The sequence below is a fragment of the Canis lupus genome, chromosome 20, assembly GCF_003254725.2.
Source record: "Canis lupus dingo isolate Sandy chromosome 20, ASM325472v2, whole genome shotgun sequence".
NCBI lineage: Eukaryota > Metazoa > Chordata > Mammalia > Carnivora > Canidae > Canis > Canis lupus.
Window position 1 is genome coordinate 48,449,784 of NC_064262.1, and position 24,626 is coordinate 48,474,409.

The 24,626-nt window shown below is 55.5% G+C and overlaps 1 protein-coding gene across 3 annotated transcripts; it reads right to left on the reverse strand.

Moving 5' to 3' along the window:
* Positions 1 to 555: 555 nt before the first annotated feature.
* PKN1 (protein kinase N1) lies at positions 556 to 24,336 on the reverse strand. Of its 3 annotated transcripts, none has more exons than XM_025457794.3 (22): positions 24,197 to 24,336; positions 19,374 to 19,677; positions 17,580 to 17,731; positions 16,309 to 16,444; positions 12,922 to 13,067; positions 12,412 to 12,625; positions 11,439 to 11,633; positions 9,690 to 9,799; positions 9,447 to 9,590; positions 7,561 to 7,636; positions 7,322 to 7,463; positions 7,138 to 7,231; positions 4,307 to 4,386; positions 4,155 to 4,230; positions 3,981 to 4,072; positions 2,618 to 2,794; positions 2,350 to 2,412; positions 2,148 to 2,224; positions 1,798 to 1,940; positions 1,405 to 1,512; positions 1,244 to 1,324; positions 556 to 840 (listed from the first exon to the last, which is right to left on the reverse strand). In XM_025457794.3, the coding sequence occupies exons 1-22, from the start codon at positions 24,215 to 24,217 to the stop codon at positions 637 to 639; spliced, it is 2,835 nt and encodes a 944-aa protein (XP_025313579.1). In that variant the 5' UTR covers positions 24,218 to 24,336; the 3' UTR covers positions 556 to 636. The 3 variants fall into 3 exon arrangements, with proteins under 3 accessions (XP_025313579.1, XP_025313577.1, XP_025313578.1); XM_025457792.3 differs by lacking the exon at positions 24,197 to 24,336 and adding an exon at positions 23,156 to 23,227; XM_025457793.3 differs by lacking the exon at positions 24,197 to 24,336 and adding an exon at positions 20,640 to 20,772.
* Positions 24,337 to 24,626: the final 290 nt, after the last annotated feature.

Here is a 24,626-nt window from a genome sequence, read left to right on the forward strand (position 1 = left end):
GGTGGGGGCCGCAGCACCCCTGTGACCGCGCGGGGGCGACAGAGGCGCCGCGTGAGCCTCCGGGGTGTGCAGTTCCAGGACTTTCCACGCGGAGGCGCGGAGGCGCGGAGCTGGAGCCGCCGGAGCATGCGCCGAAGGCCGCAGCCCCAGCCCGAGGCCCCGGCTCTTGACAGCCGAGCAGCTGAGCCGGAACCGAGGCTTTTTGCTCCTGCCGCCGCCAGGACTGACCCCAGCAACAATTCTCTCATTGTGGCCCTGAGCGCCTCCAACACAGCCGCAAGGCCCTGCCCCCGAACCACTCCCATCAGGGCCTCCAAACTCCAGAGTCCCTAACACAGCTCCCAGCCCTGTCCCACCCCGGCCTGCCCACGCTCCGCACATCGTAGGAGCCCGGAGTCCCCACCTTCCCTTAACCCTCATCACGCGACACCCCCCCATAACCCAGGGCATCACCCCCGGCCACGCGCTGGATCTGCCCCCACAACTCTCCCCACCTCCAAGTACACGCCCCCCCGCCCCGCGCCAGCGTCACTGCACACGCGAGGAGCCGGAGACTGCATGGATGGGGCAAACCCCAAAAGCCTTTTTAAAAACTACTGAGAGCTTGGTCGGGGGGGTGGGGGGCAGGGGAGAGGGCTAGCAGCCCCCGGCCACGAAGTCGAAGTCCCGGAAGGCGGCCTGCTCTGCGGCCGTGAGGGGCCGCGCGTCGCGGGGCGGGCTCAGCGTGGGGGCCTCCCCCGTGAACTCCTCGTCGAAGTTGCTGACATCCGTGCGGCCTGACAGCGTGGGCACGAAGGGAGGTGGCAAGCGTCGGGCCAGCAGACTGTCCCAGACCAGTGTCTAGGTGGGGGAGAAGGGGGAGAGAGGGAGGGGGTCAGCAGGGGGAGTGGGGGGACGCAGGAGGTGCCCGGGCCGGCCCTGCATCTGCGGGGATTAGCATAAGGAGTCACAGAGGGAGGGGTCCAGTGGGGGCTGGGGGCCCAGTAAGGATCACAGTTTATGTATGGGGAGCCCTGGGGTGGGGGGAGAGGGAGCCCCGGGTTCATACCCAGGAACCAGGCCAGCCTGGAGGAGATGTGGGTGTAGGAGGGTAAGTGGGCATGAAGGGAGGGGAGGATATGGAGGGGACAATGCTGGAGGGGAAGTGGCTGTCTGGGTAGGGGAGAAATGACTAGGCCCTGGGGGTGGGGGGGATGACCAGGTCTCTGGTGGGGAGTTGGCCAGGCACATGGGGTGACCTCACCCTATAGAAGGGCTGCTTTTTCACATCCTCAGCATCTCTCTCGCTGGAGCCCAGCCTCCGCTCGGGATTCCTCCGCAGCAGCTGGAGGGAGGACAGTTGTCAGTCTTCCCCCTCCTGGCCCCAGAGCCCCTGCCCAGGCCCAAGGTGGGGGTGCTCCTCACCCTGCGCATGATGCCAATGGCTTCAGCTGATAGGAAGCGTGGGTAGCGAACCTCATCATTGACTATGCTGTCAAATACCTCTTCCTCGTCGTCCCCTGGAAATGGGGACTGGGGACAGAGAGAGCCAGGGTGAATTAGGCCCCTCCTCTGGCCACTCCTCTCCCAGCCCCACCTAAGCCCTCCGCTCCAGCACACTTTCCCCTGGGTGCTGGCTGATGTGAGAAGGTAAGTACCCCATTTTACAGATGCGAACATTGAGGCAAGGGCGGGGGGGCAAAGCCAGCTGCCTCCACCCCACAGCACACCAAAGCCCCGTCTGATCCCACAGCTAGCACAAGCAGTTTCCAGCGTCATCCCAGGGTCAGGCAGGGTGGGGGCAGCCTGGGGCCTTACCTCACCAACCAGCATCTCATAGAGCAGCACGCCCAGCCCCCACCAGTCCACAGCCCGCGTATAAGATGTGTCTGTCAGCACCTCGGGTGCCAGGAACTCCGGGGTCCCACAGAATGTGCTGGTCCGGTCCCCAAAGCCCATCCCTGGGGGCAGGAGGGCCATGTGAGGTTATGGAGGGAGGGGTGCTCCCAGAGGTAGGCCAGCCCAGCGTGGGGTGGCCCGCTCAGCCAGCCAGCCCCATCCCAGGGTCAGGGTGGGGGGTAACCCAGGGAGGGCTGGGGACTCCATTCCCTCCCCGCTCTGTCTAAACCCCAGAGGCCAGCCCTTCAGATCCCAACCGCCCCCCTCACCCTCCTTGCAGAGGCCAAAGTCTGCGATCTTGACATAGCCCTCGGTGTCCAGGAGCAAATTGTCCAACTTCAGGTCCCTGTGATGGGTTGGGAGGGGGATGTAAAGAGGGATGAGTGGGGGTCTGGGCCCTGCCTGAAGCCTGAGGGCCCCTCGGTGGGCAGAGCGTGCGTACAGGAGCAGAGGCACGCACAAGGCACACACCTGTAGACAATCTTGTGTTCGTGGAGAAACTGCAACCCCAGCACCACACAGGCTGAATAAAAGCTGCAGAGAGAAGCTGGTGTGACGGAGCCAGGCCTCTCAGCCAGGAAGGAAGGCCATAGAAGCCTGGCTCCCACATCCTCAAAAGCCCCCCAGACATCCCCCCAAAAAACTCCAGGAGGGTGGGGGGAGGCAGGGGCCGAAGGGTGGAGGGGAAGGGGGGGCTGCCACTGCCTGTTGGGGGTTGAGGCGCGGGTGGGGAGCTCACACAGCGCGAGGTTCAGAGAACACATCACTGTGGATGTGCAGCATCAGATCCCCGCCGGCCGAGTACTCCATCACGAAGCACACGTGCTCTGGTGTCTGGAAACAGCCAAACAGGTTCACCAGGAAGGGGTGTCCTGCTCTGGTCACTGCTGCCAAGATCCGCTTCTCACACATCAGGCTGGGTAGGGCAGGGGGCGGGGGTCAGAGACCACAGCAGTCCCCTACCCCATCTCCCACACTCCAGGGTCCTCGATCATCAGCTGTTTGCTGAGGACCTCACATAGCTGCGCAACCTTGGGCAAGCTGCCTAGTGTCTCTGAACCTCAGCAGCTTTGTCTGCTAAACACGCACCCGGAAGCCATCTGTCATCCTAGTAACAACCCCCTGATATCCCTTTAGGGAACAGCCAGGGGGGGCTAATGGGAACACCCCATTCCCCTGGCCAGGAATTGGTTTGGGAATGGGCAAGCCAAGGAAGTGGGGCTCAATCTCAGGATTTCTGCTGGAATTATTAAGGAAGAAGGGCTAAAACTACTGGATGAGTCTTACACGGCTGGGGCAGGAGGCTATCTCTGTCCCCTTGAGAAGACTGCAAGCAAAGCCTACAAAGAGGAAAGTCGACTGAGAGATGTCATGTGAGCACCTGGATACAGACATGCCTGAAGGTAGTCCACTCCTGGACTTTTCTGATCCAGAGCAATAAATTCCTCTTTTGCTTAAGCCTATCTGAGTTGGGTTCCTGATCAACAAAAGGAGGTCAGAAAGCTTAGGGACAATCTCAGTGCCTCTACTGGGCCTTCTTGCAGGGGCCCAGGTAGTGCAGAATGCTCTAGATGCATCCTCTCACTTAATCCACCTGACCACCCTGCAAGAAAGGCATTATTACTCCCCTTTTATAGACAGGGAGGCTGTGGATCAGGAAGGCAAAGTGACTTCCCCAGACTCTCCAAGCACATTTGTGGCAGAGGTGATGTTTGAACCCAGGGCCCTGACTCAAAGCAGAGGTGGGCCATGGTGCCATTAAGGGTACAGGCTTCAGAGCCTGAGTCCCTAGGCTTGAATCCCCAACCTGCTGCTTACTGGCTTTGTGACTTTGGGCAACTCGCTCAACCTCTCTGTGCCATCAGCAGAATGGGAACCATAATGGTATTTACTTCATCAGTCTGTCGTGGAGGATGAATGAGTTCCTGAACATAAGGTGCATAGTGGGTGCTTTCTAAGAGTTAGTATCTTAAGTACTAGCTTAATTAGTGCCAGTGACTGTTATGAATCACTGTCACAGCAGCTCCAGAGAGGGCACTGCTCTGTCTCCCATCTCCCTGAAGAAGACTGAGGTTCTCAGAGGGCCTGGGCTGGGTCCCCACCTCTCCACCTCATCTCGGGCCACAATGTCGCCTTTCTTCAAAGCCTTGATGGCGAACAGCTCTCCGCTGGGCCGGAATTCAGAGAGCAGCACCTGGAACCACAAAGGGCAGCGATGACCTTAATGGTCAGCCCGGGAACTCCCTGTTCCCCTAACTCCTTGCCCCCTGCCTCACCTTTCCAAAGTGACCCCGGCCCAGCACCGCCAGGAATTTGAAATCCTCGAGGGTCAGGGGCGACTTCTTCAGAGGGCTGTGGAGAGAGGACACTGGTGGGGACAAGGACAGCAGGCAGGGGTGGTGGGTGGTGAGCAGGGGAGGGGTGTCACCTGCTCAGGGCGGGGCCTGGGGTCTCCTGGGTCTCTGAAGGCGGCTCCGGGGTGGTGGTAGTTTCCTGGATCGGGGAACTCTGTGGCAGAGAGAGGGAAGTCAGAGGCACCCATAACCACAATAGCCACCGAGGCTCCCGTCACCTCTCTGACCTCACTTCTCCTTCCACTTGCCCTCTTGCTCACTGCCCTCCAGGCACGCTATCCCTCCCCCCACGCCCTGAACACACCAAGCACGTTTCCAGCCCAGGGCCTTTGCATAGGCTATTCCCTCTACCTGGAATCCCCCCACCCCGACATCTGCACGGCTCCTCCCTTACCTCCTTCAGGCCATTCATGCAGATGTCGCCTTCACAGGTGGTCAGCTGACCATCATATTAAGTAACTAACGGACCCCCCACTCCCTGCCATACCCACACATACTCCCTGTCCCCTTTCACTGCTTTTTTTTTCATGCTATATTTTACCATTTACCTACATATTTCCTTTATGGGTATTTGCCCTAAAAGCTACTTAATTCTTTATACCACATGGGCATGTAACTTTGAAAAGAGTCAAAATTCATATTGTAAATGGAAGAGGGTGGGGGGGACTGGGTGGCTCAGTCAGTTAAGTGTCCAACTCTTGGTTTCGGCTCAGGTTGTGATCTCAGGGATGTGAGATCGCCCTGTATCCAGCTCCGCGCCCAGAAGGGAGTCTCCTCTCTCTCCCTCCCCCTTCCTCTGCACCCCCCCCCCCCCAGTAAATAAATAAAATTTTAGAAAAAAATACATGGTGAATGGGAACATATTACGACTGGTTCATCATCATCTACTACAGACACAGTTCTAGAAATGCAATCAGTACAAGTAGGTGGCTGGTGGGAAAGACAGGCCTCTCGTGCCCCAGCCACCCTCCCCAGAACCAGCCACCATCAATGATTTCCTGAGTACCTTTCTAAACATATTCTATACCCACACAAGTAAAAGTGATGGGAGAGGCTCCATTTCACTTGTTTCCGCTATTGACAATATTCTAATCTTGCCTCCCCTACTGGACAACCTGTTATGGAAACCACTCTGTCCCAGCACTGGGAGACCAGCTTCATTTGTCACAGCCCACCTCGTCATTTACTTAGCACTGGCTCTCCTATGGATGGACGTTGCCGTTTCCACTTTTGCCCACACAAAGCCGCTGCAGTGAACTTTCCGGATGCGCACATGTGTGAGCGTCCAGGATTGGAACTCCTGGGTCAAGACGATGTCCATTTTTAGGGCAACCAGCTATGCCCTCCTAAGGAGATGCAACAATCTACATGCCTGTCTCCCTGTGCCCTGCCTGGCATTTGATGGTATTAAACTTTTGGATTTTGTTTTGCCAAACTCACCTGATGACCTATCTCATTATATTATTGTAAATAAAATACAGAAGCATATACTATCATTTTTTTAAAGATTTTTATTTATTTATTCATGAGAGACACAGAGAGAGGCAGAGATATAGACACAGGGAGAAACAGGCTCCCCTCAGGGAGCCCAATGTGGGACTCGATCCCCAGACTTGGGATCATGCCTTGAGCTGAAGGCAGATGCCCAGCTGCTGAGACACCCAGGCTTCCCCCCTGCTTCTTTTTTCCTATTTTTTCAAATGAGGTATAAAATGCATAAAATGTGAGCTGGGCCAAGGGGCCTGCTCTTATAAACATGTCCATCTGGGTATGCATTGCACGCAGCGGGGGTGGGTAAATGAGGTTTGGTACAGTACGTGAGCCGAGAATAGCTTTTACATTTTTAAGGGGTTGGGGGGAAAAATCAAAAGGAGAGTAATATTTTGTGATCTGAGAAAGTGATAGGACATTCCAAGTTCAGTGGAGATCCCTGGGTGGCTCAGTGGTTTGGCACCTGCCTTCACTTCAGCCCAGGGCGTGATCCTGGAATCCCGGGATTCAATCCCACATCACGCTCCCTGCATGGAGCCTGCTTCTCCCTCTGCCTCTCCCTCTCTCACTGCATCTCTCATGAATAAATAAATAAAATCTTTAAAAAATAAATAAATAAAGTTCAGTGTCCATCCATAAAGCTTTAACCAGAACACAGCCATGCCCACTGGTGTATGTATGTATCCCCTACAGCTGTTTTCTACAATGATCTCAGGGATGTGAGATCGCCCTGTATCCAGGGCGTTGAGTCACTGTGACCAAAACAGTCTGGCCCACAAAGCCGAAAATATCGGCTCCATGACCCTTTATGGAAAAGGCGTGCTGATCTCTGACCTACATTAAGAGGCACAACATAAGGACACCTAGGTGGCTCAGTGGTTGAGCGTCTGCCTTTGGCTCAGGGCATGATCCTGGTGTCCTGGGATTGAGTCCTGCACCGGGCTCCCCACAGGGAGCCTGCTTCTCCCTCTGCCTATGTCTCTGCCTCTTTGTGTGGGTCTCTCATGAATAAATAAAATATTTAAAAATAAATAAATAAATAAGAGGCACAACATGGCCATGACCCCAACAGGCTCCCTCGTATCTCCCTCCTATCAATGATACCCCCCCACCCCACCCCGAGAAAACCACCATCCTGACTTCTATCCTCGAAGTGAGTTTTACACATGCTTGTTTTACAGGCCAGTGCACAGAGCACAGCAAGTTGAAGCAGCTTGCCGTGGGTCACACTGCAGGAACATGGACCCAGGTGGCCTGGCTCCTGAGATCATGTTTTTATTCAGGATAGAGAATGCGACCACCTGCTTCTAGCAGAGATATGGGACCCAGGGAAATTCCTGGTGGTGTCTGGGTCTTGAGTGGGTAGAGAAGCCTGGAAGATCCAGGTGTGGGGGGAAAGGAGTGGAACACTCACCAGGCTTGATGGGCTGGAAGGAGGACCCAGAGGACTCTTCTGGGGTAAGCTATCCAAGGCAGTCCCAAGGTTCAGCTTCTCCACAGATATATCACTGCAGACCAAGAGAGGAGGGTGTGTGTGGGACCAAGCACCCCGGCATGCAACCAGGGACAGCCTAGACTTCAGAGAGCATCCTCCTTACCCTGTGGAGCGGACCTCGGGGCCTGGAGAAGCCCCAGGGCTGAAGGTGCTTGTGGCCGTGGCATTGGGGATGAGCCTTCGAAGCAGCCGCACCCAGGTGGCAACATCAATGTTCATCTGCCTAGCGCGCTGAAATGCTTTCCCTGGGGGAGGGGTGGAGGGGGGTACAGGGGATGGGGGTCACCCTTCATGATACTCCTGGGACCCCTGGCTTCTTCCCTACCTTGACCACTACCTCACCTTGCTGCTTGGAGAAAATTTTCTTCTGCCTTCGGAGCCGGGGTATCCTCTCAATGACAGGGTTGCGGAAGGTAACCTGGAGAGAAGGGCCAGTGGATAAGAACTCACTCCCAGCTCTAGGTGGTGGGGAAGCCCTGAGAGCGTAGATAGGCACACCCTTATGTTTTGCGGGTTCCAATTATTGTGGCTCCACATCCAAACAGAGTATGAAGATGTTGTAACTTATTAAGGGGTTAGAAAACCAATCCAGTGCCTGGTAGGGCCACCTCCTGAAGTGCCATCTTAGAAAGTCAAGAAGCAGGCAACCAAGACCTCCTCTAGGGGTGGGGTGGGGGGTCCTGACCCAACAAGAGGTACATGCAACTCCAGCAAGGTCCTACATCATTTAGGGTCATGATTCCCCAAGTGGGGCCCTGGACCAGCAGCAGCACCTGGGGCCTTGCCAGAAATGCAGATACCCAGGCCCCTGCCTGGACACACGGAGTCAGAAATACAAGTGTGGGGTTCAGCAACCTGTGTTTCAACAAGCCCTCCAGCTGGTATGGGGAAGCCACTAGTCTAGCTGCATTCTCCCAACTCCGAAGCATCTTCTAGAAGGCGCCAAAGTCACAGAACTGTGTGACTTTATGTGTGTCTGATACGCTCACCACTAGCCACGTAAGGCTATTTAAATTCAGTAAAATTTTAAGTAACATGAAAACTTTAGTTCCCTGTCCCTGGTCACACTAGCCATGCTCTAAGTGGCTGGCGGCTGCTATGTTGGACGGTGGACATATACAACATTCCCATCTACAACAGAATGCAACTATTGTAGGCTCATCGACAACAGAACTCTAGAAAGTTCTATTGACTGGCACTCTGGGGGAGGCGGAAAAATAGAACAGAATGCTACAAGTGAACGTTGAGGGCCAGCAGGCTTGCCTCAGAATTTGCCCCCTTCCCCTACCACCCCCACCATTCCTGCTTGGTACTGGCCGGTCTTCCTAATGGAAGAGCAATGTCACTGCCCTGCCCGGCCCTTCTGCTCTTTTTCTTCAGTGGGGCTCGATTATGAGATCATGTCAGAACTCCCACATGGAGATGTGGATATGTAACAGGGCACACGTATGTGTTAGGGGCACACTTAAAGAATTTTTGAGGAAAATTTTGACTGAATGAGGGGGCCAATGGCTTTCCTACTCTGTGCCTCTGTTTCCTCCCCCGTCAGAGGTGACTAATGACGATCCCTCCTGAATCGATCCCTCCTGATTCGGGTTGGGTGGAAGTGGGTCATTGTAAGGATTAACAAGTTAATGCCAGCAAAGCAAGTAGGACAGGGCTTGGCTCACACCACAAGGGATCAGCTAGGAATGTTATTTAGAACATGGGCTCTCAACCAGGGGACAGGGCAATGTCTAGAGACCGTTTTGATTGTCACAACTTGGAGGGAGGGTGGTGCTGGCTCCCTCTGGGTGCAAACTGGGGATGCTGCTCAGCACCCTACAGGACAACCAAGAATGATCCAGCCCACTATGGCACACTTGTCTCTAGTGCCAAATGCAGGACACCTCAATTTAGACTTTAATCCTAACACCACTGTAGAAGGAATTCCTCTCTACTCGACTGTGGCTCTGACAGCAATCTCCTTGATGTGCCACCAGGTTTTTCTTTTCTTTTTTGGCTTGGTGAAATTTTGCAATTTCTTTTCTTTTCTTTTCTTTTTTCTTAATTTCTTCCCTTAAAACAAAACCAATCCCAGCTTAAGTTGTGTCACTGAAGTAACTAATTATATGTATTTCTCTATCAAGGTTCAGAGACCAATCCAACACATATATCTTCCCTTTCTAGAAAACCGCGAGTAGGCAGATGCAAGAAGTATTTTCATAGGGTCAGGGGTCGGGCTGTACCTCGGCCACCAGGCAGCCCTGGGGCTCCATGTCCAGCTGCACCTCATGCCTCTCATTGTCCAAGAAATCCTCCAACTTCAGGAATTTGAGGGCACAAAGGCCCCGTTGGTCCCGCCAGAACACGGCCAACTCCAGTTCCCGAGCCTGGAGGGAGAGGAACGGGTGCCATCATTTGGCACTGCCCAAGGAGGATTTGGATCCTCCTCCTGGATCCAGGCCCTGCCATCCCCCAACTTAGCTCACCCTTTCCAGCTCCAGGGTGAAGCTCTGGTCCCAGGCGCTGGGGCCACATGGCTTCCAGGATGTCTGCCCCACCACCGTGTTATCCAGCTTGAGCACCGTGCTAACCTCGCCTGGAATGAGGGGTGGAGGAGGATGTCGGGAAATGTTTGGAGTTGGGGGGAGGCATCTTGGCCCATATCTTAGTAAAGAAATCCTCCCTTCCACCCATCACATTCTGCTACGCTACCCTCACAAAGCTTTCACATCAAGGCGTTTAATCAACTTCCAGTTGATTTCTGTGTATGATGTGAGGTAGAGATCCAAATTCACTTTCGCTTTATATGCAACTTCTAGCAATATACTCCTAAGAACTTACCCTGGAAAAATGCATGCAGGTATAATGGGGAGATGCATATATACATATATATCCATATATGCGTATATAAGGGACCCAAACTAGAAATATCTATAAATAGAATATATAAGCTATAACATAGCCTTATTAACTGATATTCAACAATTACTATATTTTACTTTAAAAGGCCCCCACAATTGATATGGCTCAGTCTAATAGTCTAATGGGCTATTAAACAGGAGTTAAAAAAATATAAAAATAAATAAACAGGAGTTAAAATAAATGAATGGACTATAGCTTCATGCAACGACATGGATAAACTTCCCAAACTATGTTAAATGGAAGAAGCCATTACCATGGAATACATTCTGTATGATTCCACGTATGTAAAGTTCAAACACCAGGCAAAATTAAACTCTGTTGTTTTGAGATGTGTACATTGATGCTAAAACTACGAAGAAAAGCAGGGAAATGATAACAATGCGTCAGGGGAGTAGCTACCTCTGGACAGGGAAAGGGACTAGAAAGGGGAGGAGGGGCAAGGGGGTTTCTAGAGAGTTCTATTTCTTGACCTGGGTGGTGGTAACGTGGGTGTTTGTTCCATTGTTATTCCTCTTTTATACATACTTTTTCCTATACATCAGATTTTTTAAAAAGTGGTAAAATTCATATAACATAAAATTTATCACTGTAATCGTTTTCAAGTTTACAGTTCACACTGTTGTACAACTACACCACCATCCATGTCCAGAACTTTTTTCATCTTCCTCAACTGAAACTGTCCCCATTAAACAAAAGTTCTCTTCTCCCCTCCAACCCAACTACTGGCAACCATCCTTCTTCCATTTCTATGAATTAGACTACTCTAGGTACCTTATAGAAGTGGAATAATACAGTCCTTGTCTTTTTGTGACCGGCTTATTTCCTTTAGGGTGATGTCCTCAGCTTCATCTGTGGGGTAGCCTGTGTCAGAACGCCCTTCCTTTTTAAGGTTGAATACTACCTACTCCACCGCACACACATACCACATTTGGTTTAGCCATTTGTCTGTCAATGGACACTTGTGTTGCTGCTACATTTTGGCCATTGTGAATAATGCTGCTATGGACATGAGTGTCCAACTATCAACTTGAGTCCCTTCTTTAAACTCTTTTGTATATACACTCAGAAGTGGGACTACTGATCACATAGTAATTCCATGTTTAGTTTTTTCACAGTGGCTGAAGGACTTTATGTTCCCAACAGCACTGCAGAGGATTCTAATTTCTCTACTATCTCCCTAACACTTTTTTTTTTTTTCTTAACAGAATCCATCCTAATGACTGTAATGTATCAGTTTTTTAAAGTGTTACAAGTGTGTGACACCCTAAGATCCCCACTGCATCTCACTCCTCCAGGCCTTAGTGCCCACTCACTGGTGTTCTCAGCTTCCACTTTGAGGCTGCTCCGGCCACTGAGGCTTCCACTGCGGCTGTAAAGGCCCCGGGCTGGGCGGCTCAGGAAGGTGGTACGGCTGTCAGGGGTCCCAGGCACCCCTGCCGCGGGTGAGGAGCTCCAGGGGATGGTCTCTGGAAGGTCCTTGCAGCCTACCACACGTACCTCCAGAGTTCCTGAGGGAGGGGCAGGCTCAGGGGGACCCACATCTGGGCCAGGCCAAAAGGTGGGGACTGCAGGTGAAGTGGACATGTCCAGATGTGGCCAGCATACAATCAGGGTGGAACAGGAGATCTGATACTGGGATGGCTGTGCCCAAGTGAGAAATACGTGACAAGGGGGAGGGGGGAGACTGGGGTGGGCCACACTGGGAAGGGGCTCTGAATGCTTGGGAATTAGTGACAGAAGATAGGTTTAGGGCACAGGCTGATGATCAAGGCAATGGGGAGCTGGGTTGGACTAGGGGTTCTGGGGTAGGATTCAGGGAGCTGACCTGAGGTCCGAGATGGGGGCAAGGGTCTAGGGCAGGGCTGGTCTCTAAGGGAGAAGTAGTAGCTGAGCGGTCTAAGGAGGGAGGAGCTGGCTGACTTTAGGGTGGGAAAAGACAATGGTTCCAGACTGAGGGTTCTGAGAGTGAGGGGTGGTGGGACTGGGCTGGGGGGCTCTGGCTGTAGGAAATACCAGGGCCAGGTAGGGAAGGATAGTGATGGGGACATGGTGGGCATGGGGGCCAGAGTCCAGAATCAGCGGGCAAGCCGGGGCTAGAAGTCCAGAGTGCATGGGGGTGTCTGGCCTAGGGAAATGGGGCCCAGGGCTACAGGGTTAGGGTGAATGGAGAACGGAGGGAACAGTGAGATGGGAGTCCAGGGGTAGGGAGAATGGAGATTTAGGTTAGGGGTCTCAGGACTTGGGGAGAGGCCATCCAAAGTACAGAGCTGAGGAGGCAGGACCCACCTGTGAGTGGCGCGGGCTTGCACAGGGTGCTATAGGGCGTTGGGGGAAAGGGCCCGGCCAGGCGGGCACTGAAGGCTGCAGATGAAGCCGCAGCAAGCTCCTCCCGCAGCAGCCGCCCCTTCGGGTGGTCTGCGGGCAGCTCCCCGAGCCGCCGCTCCAGCGCCTCCCGCAGCAGCCCCAGCTTCTGGTTGGACTCGGTTAGTTTCTCCTGGGCCTGCGACGGGAGGGACAGAGTGTGGCTGGGGGGGGGGGGCCTAGCTAAGTCTTACCTGGCCTAACCCCTCAAACCATCGGGGTCCTATTCCTTGGCTCTCGGAGCGTTAGACCCCGCCCTCGACCAAGGCCCCGCCCTCGACCAAGGCCCCGCCCCCGACCGAGGTGCCGCCCACTGAAGCCCCGCCCCCGGCCGAAGCCTCCACATCCCTCAAGGCCCTCCAGGTCAATTCCCGCCCCTTTGCTGGACCCGCCCCCTTGCTGGGGCCCGCCCCTCGCCGAGGCCCCGCCCCTCACCTCGCTGACGGCCTTGCGGTCGGGAGCCTTGGCTGCGCTGAGCAGGCGAAGCACGTTCTTGGCACCCTCGGCAACGGCGTGCTCCACTCGGAAGTGGTGCCTCAGCTCCTCGATGCGCAGCTCCACGGCCCCCAGGTCTGGACTCCCTGTGGGCGTGGGGTACCAGGTGGTAAGGCCAGCCTAGGACCCGGGTTCAGCCACCCCAGCCCCGGACGCACACTCATGCATGGAGACAGGCACTGGCCACCAAGACGTATCACGTTTTTCCCAAGCAAGCGGTCACAGTCGGTCAGTCACACTTCCACCCAGATGCAATCACTCTTTTGTCCAAACACTGTCACCCGCAGGGACTATCCCAGGAACAGAGTTAGGCTGTCATACAGGGACAGTCATCTACACAGGTACACTATCCACACAGGCTTAAAGGACATGTTGGCAGGGTCCCATTTCATCCCCAGGTCCTGTCCTGTCCCCAGGACATTATGGCCATTTGGACAGCCAGAAGGAGACAGACACACAGGCATAGGGACACATGGAGACAGTTTGGCCATATCCATCAAAATCACAATTGTAATTGCCCTTCGATTCAGCAATCTCAGCTCAGGAACCTTATCCCAGAGAAACACCTCTGCCCTTAACATACGTACTTGGTTATTCACTGCAGCCTTCTTTCTAAGAGCAAAAGATTGGAAACAACCCCGTTTGCAGGAGTCATCTGGGTAAACGAATGTGACCGTCCACATAGTGAAATATAATGCCGTTGGGAGAACAAGAGCACTGTCACACAGACATCACCACACTGTCATGCACAGGGTAACCGTGGCATTCTCACTTTGTCACCAGAGTAGGTACACTGTCACCCACAGGCAGAGGAACACACGTTCTCACAAAGATACAGTCACACTGCCACACAGGGACATTGTTACTGGACAGAGAGACATGACCACAAGACACAAACATCCTATGGGACACATTTATACTGTGGCAAAACTCTGGGGCTCTACCTCCAGCCCAAGAAACATCATCACACTGGCACATGGATAAGGCACAGGGATAGGGCAAAGAAATGCCATCACACAGTCACACAGACAGGGTGGCATCATCAGTCACAGGCCCAAAGATCCCCTATTACAGGGACATAGACCAAGTGTCACACCCAATAGGAAGTCACAGGGACACAGCCATGGCCCAATACAGGATGACTACAGTTACTCGATGGCACAGAGATAGGCATAAGGACACACTGTCACTGGAGGCAAAAGGCCATGACCACACTACCCATGGCTGGAGGGTCCGAGGACAGTCTCACCATCCTGTATAATGACCCAGACTCGGACCCTAGTGCTCTGTCAGAGAGAGTCACGCTACCACTCACAGGTGTGTGACACTCACCTAGACATCAACAACATGGACACAGTGTCACAGGAACCTTGATATTTGCAGGCACATCACCTTACAAACACAGTCACACTCTCACCCCCAGGCCTATTGTCAACATGTGTCCAGAGAGTCACCAAGACCCTTACACTTACAGGGACAAAATCACACCACTAGTCAAGATTACAACATCACCCAGAGGCACAGGGACATGATCATACCATCGTACATGGCCACCAAGAAGCCCATGTAGGTATTCCCAGTACAGATGAACAATCACACTGACGCCTCCCATACCCCAAAGACAAACCCACCATCATCTGAGTTATATACCCCACTGCTACGGGGTGAATGTTTTTATTCCCCCAAAAGTCATATATTGAAACTCAACCCCTAATGTGATGGTACCAGGTGTTAGGAGGTGGGGCCTTTGGGAAGTGACCAAGTCCTGAGGATGGGGCCCTCCTGAATGGTACCAGGGCCCTAATAAGAGATGCCCTTGGAAAGCTACCCCCACCCCCACCACAGGAAGACACACACGGCAAAAAGGCGGTGGTCTTTGAACCCAGAAGAGGGCTCTCGCCAGACACTGGATCAACACCTTCATCCTGGAACTCCAGCCTCCAGAACTGTGAGCAATAAATTTCTGTTGTTTAAAAGGCACCCAGGGGAATCCCTGGGTGGCTCAGTGGTTTAGCGCCTGCCTTCGGCCCAGGGCGTGATCCTGGAGTCCCAGGATGGAGTCCCGTATCGGGCTCCCTGCATGGAGCCTGCTTCTCCCTCTGCCTGTGTCTCTGCCTCTCTCTGCCTCTGTATCTTTCATGAATAAATAAATAAAATCTTAAAAAAAAAAAAAAAAAAAGGCACCCAGTCTATGGCATTCTGTTACAGCAGCCTGAACACATTAATACCCCTAACAGCTCGCACAGCGCTTTCTCATGGTAACACACTTACTGGGACATACACACTGCCCCTGGTCCTCACAATGTCACATTAATACTGATACACATTAGTAACATAGCCACCATGACCCTTGCACACAACATATATCAAGGTCTTGTCATGAAATTCAGGTGGACAATTAGCTTAAGACGCTCCCAGGTATTCATTCACACACGGACACATACATGGAAACAGATACACACTGTGGACACCCACAGTTCCTACACGACTGGGGCCAACATGACAAGGTGGCAGGGGTCTGCAATTTCTTTTCATAAAGAGCTGGAGAGTTGGGGCACCTGGCTGGCTCAGTGGTTGAGCATCTGCCTTTGGCTCAGGGCGTGATCCCGGGGTCCTAGGATCGAGTCCTGCATTGGGCTTCCTGCTCAGCTGGGAGCCTGCTTCTCCCTCTTCCTCTACCCATCCCCCTCTTTGTACTCTCTCTCTCAAATGAATAAATAAAATATTAAAAAAAAAAAAAAAGAGCTAGAAGGTAAATATTTTCAGCTCTGTGGAACACACAGGCTCTGTCTCCCCTGTTCAGCTCTACTGTCACAGTGAAAAGCAGCCTTAGGAGACAGTAAATGGGGGATCCCTGGGTGGCGCAGCGGTTTGGCGCCTGCCTTTGGCCCAGGGCGCGATCCTGGAGACCCGGGATCGAATCCCACATCGGGCTCCCGGTGCATGGAGCCTGCTTCTCCCTCTGCCTATGTCTCTGCCTCTCTCTCTCTCTCGTGTGACTATCATAAATAAATAAAAATTAAAAAAAAAAAAAAAAAAGGAGACAGTAAATGAATGGGCATGGCTGCGTGTCAGTAAAACTTTATTCACACAAATAAAAAGGCAGCAGCAGTTTTGGTCTTGGGGCACCGCCAGGACCTGACCTAGCACAAACCGTCCATGGGACAAAATGGGAAATAGGCCAGGAAATGGTTAGGAACGGGTCTGGGTCATCCTGTGAGTCACAACAGCCACCTCTCTGCCTCAGAAAAGGTCCCCATCTGGGCTGAGGAGCTGAGCTCCACAGGCCAGAATGCAGGCTCGTCTGTCTCAGGGTGAGGGGCTCACCTTGGGCCTCGTCGGGGGCGGCCTGGCTCTCCAGCTGGCCGGCCTGCAGAGCACGGCGGAGCTGCATGCGGATGATGTCGATCTTGGTCTTACTGTCCTGAAGCATCTGCTGAGCTGTCAGCAGCAGCTTCCGGTCCTGGAGGCAGAGGTGGGCTGTAAGGGGCAGGCTAGGCAACTGGGCACTGGCTGCTGGCCCTCTGTCCACACAGGCCATGGCGACCGTGACACAGCAGGAATATCCGTGCATTCTTTTGTGCAGATGTAGCTCATGGCACTTGAATCCCTGCCACCTGCCACCTGGGTAACTCCAGGCAAGCCACTCCACTTCTCTGGGCCCGTTCCCTCATCTGCAGGGACGGGAGCACTAAGGCATCAGCTGCCACCAGGCTGAGGATTGAAGGAGCTAATCTGGGTGCGGGCTCTGATCCGTGCCTGGCAGCCAAAGGCACTGAATTTGTCAGCTGTCAGAATGGCATACACGTGGGTGAGGGTTCCTTGAGGCGGCTGTAGCCCTGACTGCAGCCGCATAGTCAAGTTCAAGGGTGAGTGGGGGGTGCTGTGTGAGACAGTCTGCAGTAAGTGGAGTCCAGGGACACCAGGCCTGGGGCACAGGGGTATCTGTTTGACAACTCCAGGCTCAGGGTGTGAATTTAATGGTCTGCGTGTCTGTATGTCAGGTGTTCTGCTGGCCTGTGCCATGTGTCCTGGGTGTCACATGATGGCATGTGTCTCTGTGTCTAGAGGTGGTCATAGTGGTGACCCTCCATGGATCTCTAAGTGCTGTTACTGCTGTCTCTCTGGATGTTATGACAGCATACATGTGTGCCTGTGTTGATAGGAGTCTCTGTGCCTCTAGATGTTATGACTATGGGTGTGTCTCTAGATGTTCGGATGATAGCATGTGTGTGTGTAAGTGTTGACCTTGCTATGTGTATATGTGTCAGCACGATGCCACCAGGAGAGGCCGAATGCTGCCCCAGCTGTGGACATCCCTCAAGTGTCTGGGATAATTGAGTATGGGGGGGGGGACGGACTCTGCTTTGTGTCTAACATCACACACAGCCATCCTGTTTCTCACATGCCCCCACAGGCTGCCCACATCCTGGCCTGGCCTCTAAGTCACCCATCGGTCCCTCCGTCCCCAACCCAGAGGGTCCCAGCTTCCCATGGGGCAGAGAGATATAGGTGGCACCCTGGTTCCCACCCCCAGCCTGTGATCTGCCTGCCGGTGTGCATGCACACAGGGGGATGCGCACACAGGCTGCACCTACCTTGGTGCTGCCATTGCTGTATGTCTGGATCATGTTTTCTGCCCCCTGCTTCACCTTCAGCTCGATGGCCAGCTGCTTCTCCAGGCCAGCCACGCGGCTTAGGTTGGTGGCCGAGCAGGCCTGGCCACTTGCACCAGGGGACAGGGGGGCATCTATGGAGAAGGGGGCAGGTAAGACAGAGTCACCATGGCCCTCGCTTTCCTACCTAAGAGGCTCTGCCCAGCTGAGAGGATTCACCCCCTGCCCAGCCTGGGTTCTGCCCCCCAAGGCCGGGTAAAGGAGGAAATGAGGGCCAGGGCCCAGAAGGTCCCCCCACTCCAGCCCTCCCCTCATCCCTGGGACAAGAGCAGCATCAGTGAGTGTAGGCTTAGCGTCCAGGTGTATAGAAGTCCTCGGTGTTGGTGTGACTGTGTACTGAAGCCCCCAACTACTTCTATGGCTGTGTGGGAGTCTGTGGGTTTGGGTGTGGTTATGTCCGTGCCCACAGGGTGTTGGCATGACTATGTAACTCCTTAGGTGCTCGTGTAACTATGTGAAATGCCAGGTGCTATTCAGAATGACTGTGTGAGGCCTGGGTGCTGGGGTGACCCCTAGGCACATATTTCCAACTTTTGGCACAAGAGTGCATTCAGATCCCCACGGGCTGGTTAACAACCGTGTCTATACCGGCTCTGTCAGGGTGTTGGTACAGTCAGGCACACGTGTCCCTGGATGCTGGCATGTTTCTGTGTGAGTGCTAGAGAGTAGTGTGACTGAGGGGAGGGGGGACATTATATGCGGATGTGATCCTATGAGATGGTGGGTGTTGAATGAATTGTCTCTGAGAATTGACATGACAGGCCAGTCTCCAGCTGCTAACCTGTCTAGGTGGCGTATGGGTGTTTGAGAGTCTGTAAGCCTTGTCTGTGTGGAAGTCTCTAGCTGTTGATGGCATAATGTGCATCTGTAAAGGTCGGACAGCTGTGTGGGTGTGAATGTCTGGGGGTTGGTGTGATCATGTGTGAAAGGCTCTAGATGTTGTCCCTGTGTTGCTGTGACCATGTGTGCGTCTGTCTGGGTGCTGGGTGGTAGTATGGAAGTCTCTGGGGATTCGCATGCCAGCATCTCCATCCTTGGGTGTCATCAAGGTGCTGGTATATACTGTGTGTCAGGGTCTCTGGCTACTGGCATGATGTGGAAGGATCCTTGGTCACAAGATGAAAAGTTCGGTGATGTCTTGCATGACACCGCGAATTTACTGAACCCTTTTGAACCGTACACATATGATTGAAATGATCAATTTCATGTTATGTGTTTTTTGACCCCAAGTAAGAATTTTTTAAATAAATAAGAATTAAGGAAATTTTTAAAAGCATTCTCAGGGGACGCCTGGGTGGCTCTGTAATTGAGTGTTTGCCTTTGGCTCAGGGCGTGATCCCAGGGTCCTGGAATCGAGTCCCGAATCAGGCTCCCTGCAGGGAGCCTGCTTCTCCCTCTGCCTATGTCTCTGCCTCTCTCTGTGTGTCTCTCATGAATAAAAAAAAAAAAAAAAAAAAAAAGCATCCTTGGGGGTTGTCCGGATGTTGTTACAACTGTGTGAGTCTTCAGATACTCATGTGACACCATGTAGGGCTGTTGGTGTTTGGCTGCTGGTGGTGTGATGGTGTTAAGCTTTCCCTGGGTGTTGGTTGGTTTTTGGTGTTTTTTTCTGATTGTGTGTGGAGGCCAGTGGGGACAGCTGGGCTAGGCTCAACCCTGGCGGTTGAACCCCCGAAGTCCCGCAGCCTCTCAACCCTGGAGAAGCCCCCCACTCACCTCGGGCAGCAGCCGCAGGGTCAGGCAGCACCACATGGGCGTGCAGCTCCTGCAGCTGCTGGTGCAGCAGGTCCAGGCGGCGGGAGGAGCCGCGCAGCAGCAGCTCCACGGGGCCGAGGCTGCGGCCCAGGTCGGTGGTGGCCCGCCGCAGGTTCTCGGCGCCCTCCTTCAGCTTCAGTTCCTTGCGGATCTCGCGCCGCAGCCGCTCCCGCTCCAGCTCCAGCTGCTGCTGCACCCCCGGAGCCGCCAGGTCCGCACCTGCCAGGCCCAGCTGCTCCAGCAGGGACCAGCTGCGCGGCTCGCTCTGCGGGAGACGGAGCGCGGTCAGTGGGGCCCGGACACCGCAGCGCCCAATGCGCTCAGCCAGCTTGGCCTGGCCTCCTCGCGGCCGGGGGCTTCCAAAACATGCTCCGACCCTCCAAGCCGGAAGGTGAGATGTGGTGCTGTCTCTGCTTCCTGACTGCCCTAAACTGTGGGGTCCCAAGGGCATGGGCTTCCTCCTCCTCTGGCCCCTGAGGCGAGGGGACCCCATAAGTACTGTCCCGTCTCCCTTCATCTATTTCTTATGCAGTAGGATTCTGGAGGACAGGCACCACTATCTCACCAGTGTGCCCCCCCAAATGAAGAGGTCCCTAAATTCAGGCCCTATCTCCCATTGCCCCCCCAACAAGGTCCTGAGGGCAGACCCCTTGTCACTTCTGCTGTCCCCCTAGGGTAGGAGGTCCCAATGGTAGGCCCCAACTCCCCTCTACTGTCCCTAAAACTAGGCCCCAAGGGCAGGCTCCATTGTCCCTCTGCTGCTCCTCAAACAAGGAAGTATCAGGACAGGCCTCTGCTGCCAACCCCTCCCCAAAACAATGGGGTCAAGATCCTTTGAGCAGGCCCCCTTCCTCTCTGCTATGCCCTCACGCTGGGAGGTGCCAAGGGCAGGTCTCGTCTTCCCTCTGCTATAACCCCAAACTACGTTCTGAGGACGGGCCCCACCTCTCTCCTGTTGTACCCTCAAACTAGGAGGTCCTGGCAAGCTCTGTCTCCCCTGCTCTCATCCTCTACAACCGGGCCCTAAAGAGCAGAGCCCTGTCTCCTTCCTTCTCTATTTCCCCGACCTGGGAGCCTCAAAAAAAACCCCACGTATTTTCATCTTCAAAACAGAAAACTCCTAAACCCATCTCTCCTTGGTCCAAAATCGAGAGGTACCGAGGGCAGGACCTCCGGTCTGTGTCACCGGGGTCCTCTCTGGCCCCCCACCCCGACCCCAGCCCCGACCTCCAGCTCCTGGTCCAAAGGGGGATTGGCCTCCGCCATCCTGGGTCCGGGCTGAGGGCCCCGCCCTCTTCCTGAACCTCAGCCCTCCCAGGGCCTCTTGACCGCCACTTCCTCTTTCCTGCTAGCTCCCAGCATCCCCTGCGTGGGGCCAGCTCTGGGGCTTTGGGGCACCTAGAGGACCTTCCCTCCCTGTGCCCTCTCCGGGACTAAGCCTGACTTCTCAGGAGGCAACCAGGGACAGCCCTCCCTCGACATCCTAGGAGGTTGCTAAGGTGTGCACACACCTCACATGCTCGCTAGTGTAGACATGGAGACCAGCCTCCTTTGAGTATATGCAGGCTCCAGGGGCTACCCTAGGTGTATACACCCTCTCGTGTACCTATAGGTGTGTGCACAAAACACAGGCAGGCACGTGTGTGCCCACCCTGTGCCTACCCCATGCACACAGATACACACAAGCCCGCCAGAGAGGCTTCTATGGCCAGCCCCCTTCCTGCTGACGCAGGCAGTCCCTACTTCCGGCTTCCTCTCAGTCTGGTCACCCACTGCTGTAACCACAGGTAGGGCCCAGCCAGGCCAGGGCCACCTCTCTGAGCCCTACATCATGAGGAGACAGTGCTGGAGGGCTGGGTTAAGAGTACCCACAAACCAGTGGCCCACTAAAAGCCAAGTATGACTATTAATAATAAGAAGAGTAGTTTTTAGGAGTTCTGCTGAGGTCACCTAATGCGAGTTCATGAGGTGGGTACTGTCATCACCCCATTTTCAAGACAAGGATACCAAGGCCTGGAGTGGTGATGTCATAACTTGCTCTGAGGCCCCACAGCCAGCAGGAGGAAGGGCTGGGATTTACTTTATTTTTTTTTAAAGATTTTATTTATTTATTCATGAGCAACACAGAGAGAGAGACCGAGAGAGAGGCAGAGACACAGGCAGAGGGAGAAGCAGGCTCCATGCAGGGAGCCCGACGTGGGACTCAATTCCGGGTCTCCAGGATCACGCCCCGGGCTGCAGGCAGCGCCAAACCGCTGCGCCACTGGAGCTGCCCAAGGGCTGGGATTTAAAACAGGAGTGCCCAGAATCTGCTCACCCTGTGCAAGTGTCAGGCCTGGCACTGAATGACAGTCCCCACTGGGGGACCCATTGCACAGATGAGGAAAGTCCTTGTTGGCTCCCAGCCAAACCAGAGGGCAGCTGTCCCCAGCAAGGGTTCAGCTGAGAGTGTCACTCTCACCATCCTACCAACCCATCACATGAATCCTGAGCCACTGCCACTATTCTTCCCTACTCTCCAGGCGAGGAAACAGGCTGAGAGAGGTGACAGTAGCAGTTCGGGGTGGGGGAGGTTATCCCCACACACACCTCCAGGGCCACTGAACAACATCCAGAAACGTTTTTGGTTGTCACAACTAGGGGTGGGGAGGATGTACTCCTGGCATCTTTTGGGTTGAGACTTGGGAACCTGATCAACATCCTAAGGTGCACCGGACAGCCCCGGCCTCAAAGAATGATTTGGCCCCAAACATCAATAGCACTGATGTCAAGAAACCCTGCAATAAAGGACACAGATTCACACCCTGGGCTGCTGACCATGACCACCAGTAAGGATTTCTCAGCAGCTCCACCTGCAGAGCACAGGCCCATCTACATCTCTCCCTTTGGACTATGAACACCCTTGTAGACCCATTTTTTTGGTGGCAGGACCATGGCTCAGAGAGGCAAAGGCACTGGGTCCAGGACACACAGTGAGAAAGTGACAGAGCTGGAATTTAAACCCAAGTTCACCTAATACTACCAGCTGGTGACCAGTGCCCGCCTACCACCCAGCCCCATCCCATCCCTAGCAGGCAGAGCAGGGTACAGCCAGGGTCCAGGCCAGCTCAAATAGGGACAGTCCAGGCAGACAGGAAGAGAAGCTGAGGCCTGAGAACACGCAGAGCAGGGAGGGAAGGAGACAGGCCCAGCCTCCTGGGTTCTCTTCCCTTGGGTGACTCACTCCTACCCAGAGGGCAGAGGTGATCCCTGGGCCAGCAAGGCAAACCCACGAATCAGGAGCCTGGCCCAGCCTTGGAGAATCCCTGCTCCCCCACCTCCCACCTCCCACACGAGACCCAGGTCCAGAGGGTCCACCTCCCAGAATCCCCCCCTTCCCAGAGCAGCCAGGGCCCTAGACCCTCATGTCCGGAGATTTCAATGCTTTGGGCGTTTCCGGAATCTGGACAGGACATCCGTTTGCCGGACACAAAACAGACAGGCATACGTCGGGACAGACAGAGGGACAGGGTGGCAGGCCCAAGCAGGCACAAGGGATGACCAGGAGGGGGGAACAGAGTGGGGAAGACATGGGAGGGGGGACAACAGCACAGGTCCAGCCTCATTCCAGGAATCACGGCCTCCACCCGGGTCATGTTTCGCACATGCCAAGTGCATGCATGCGCCAGGGGATTCCTACAGAGCCCTCCCAGGGCTGGGGGTAGAGTCAGAAACCCCGGCCCACCCCAGCCCCAAGGTCTGACCTTATGTGATCGGCAACACCAGATACGCCCAGCTCCACGGCAAGGCTGACAGGCCATCAGCAGGACTGGGGTGGGGGACAGGGAGTCATGGGGGAGACACAGAGGGGATGGGGGCAGGTGCAGAAGGAGACGAAAACCCAGTTACACAGCAACCACAGGACAACAGAGGGATTTTGAGGCACTATTGAGGGCACCAGAGGCACAGGATGTGCCTCAGATTCTGAACCGAAGGTCAGAAGTCATTCTGGCCTGGCTTGTCACAGATGTGGAAGGTGAGTCCAAGGCTGTGATATTCACAAGGTGGTACACGGAGAACCTGGCTGGTGGCAGGTTGGTGCCAGGCTGTGTGTGTCTGCGTGACCCAGCCCTGCCACCCATGCCCAGGTAGTGTTCCAGGTCCAAGAGAATCCCCAGCCTGGGATAAGGTTCCACCTGGTAGCCCTGAGCGCGGCCACTGTGGGTCCCCCATTCCTCAACCTAATGAGGTGACTCTAGGACACTTCCGCCAACAGGTGCCAATCTGGGTGGCGTCCGGATCATCATAAAGCTCAGTCTGGAGGCGGGGGGGGCCGCCAGAGCTTTGTTGTGCGGGGGAGGGGCACGGACCGAACGGCCTCCTCCCCTCCGGGCCACTGCGCCAGGCACCTGCCCCAGGTGGAGCGGCACCTGCCGGGAACCGAACGCTGGGGTGGGGGAGAGGGAGTGCCGAGTCGAGCGGCGGGGGCGGCGGGCACCGGGACGCACAGCCAGCCACAGACACTGGAGTGGAGCCTCCGCCGCGCCCCCTCTAATCCTCGGGCAGGGGCGGAGCTTGGGGTGCAGCGGGGCCTTCCGGACCTCCCCGCTCCCCCTCGATGCATACCTCCACCTGCCGAAAAGGGGACCGCGCCCGCTCCACCGTGTTGGCCCGGGGAGGGGGCGCCGGGCACGCGGGAGGCCCCCGCCCGGGCCGACCCGGGCCGCGGGGGACCCGGCAACGCGCGGGCGGGGGTCCCCGGCGCTGGCCGGCCGCCGGGCGGCTGCGGACGCAGGTGCGCCTACCTGCACGGCGTCGCTGGCCATGTCCTCGCGCCGCCCGCCAGGGGTCCCCGCGCGGAGGGAGGGGCGGCGGGAGGAGCGCGCGTGCGCCCCGCGCGGGGCGGGGAAGGGGCGGGCGCGGCGCAGCCCCCGCCGGCGCGCGGCCCGCTCCGGCCTGCTCCGTCCGCTCCGGCCCCGCCTGGCCAGGCCGCCGCGTCCGCGCGCCGCGCCCTCCGGCCCCAGCGGCCGCCGGGCCGGGTCACGTGACCGCCGAGGTCGGCGCCCGGGGAGGGGGCGGGGCGGCGGGGGCGCGGCTCCCGGCGGCCCCCGGGGCTGCGGGTCCCGCCTGCGGGGCTCTGCGGGTCGGCGGCCGCGACCCCCTTGCCGGCTGCTCCCGCGCGTGCCTGGGGCCGCACCTCGCTCGGCCCCGGGGTGCCCCAGCTGAGCGCGCGGG

Excerpts from the sequence above, each read along its gene's own strand:
- PKN1 (XM_025457792.3), bottom strand. The coding sequence starts at position 23,212 with ATGGCCTGTCAGCCTTGCCGTGGAGCTGGGCGTATCTGGTGTTGCCGA. Across the intron at positions 12,626-12,921 it reads ACCGCAAGGCCGTCAGCGAG|GCCCAGGAGAAACTAACCGA; the intron begins GTGAGGGGCGGG and ends CTCCCGTCGCAG. Across the intron at positions 4,073-4,154 it reads GCCGGGGTCACTTTGGAAAG|GTGCTGCTCTCTGAATTCCG; the intron begins GTGAGGCAGGGG and ends TTGTGGTTCCAG.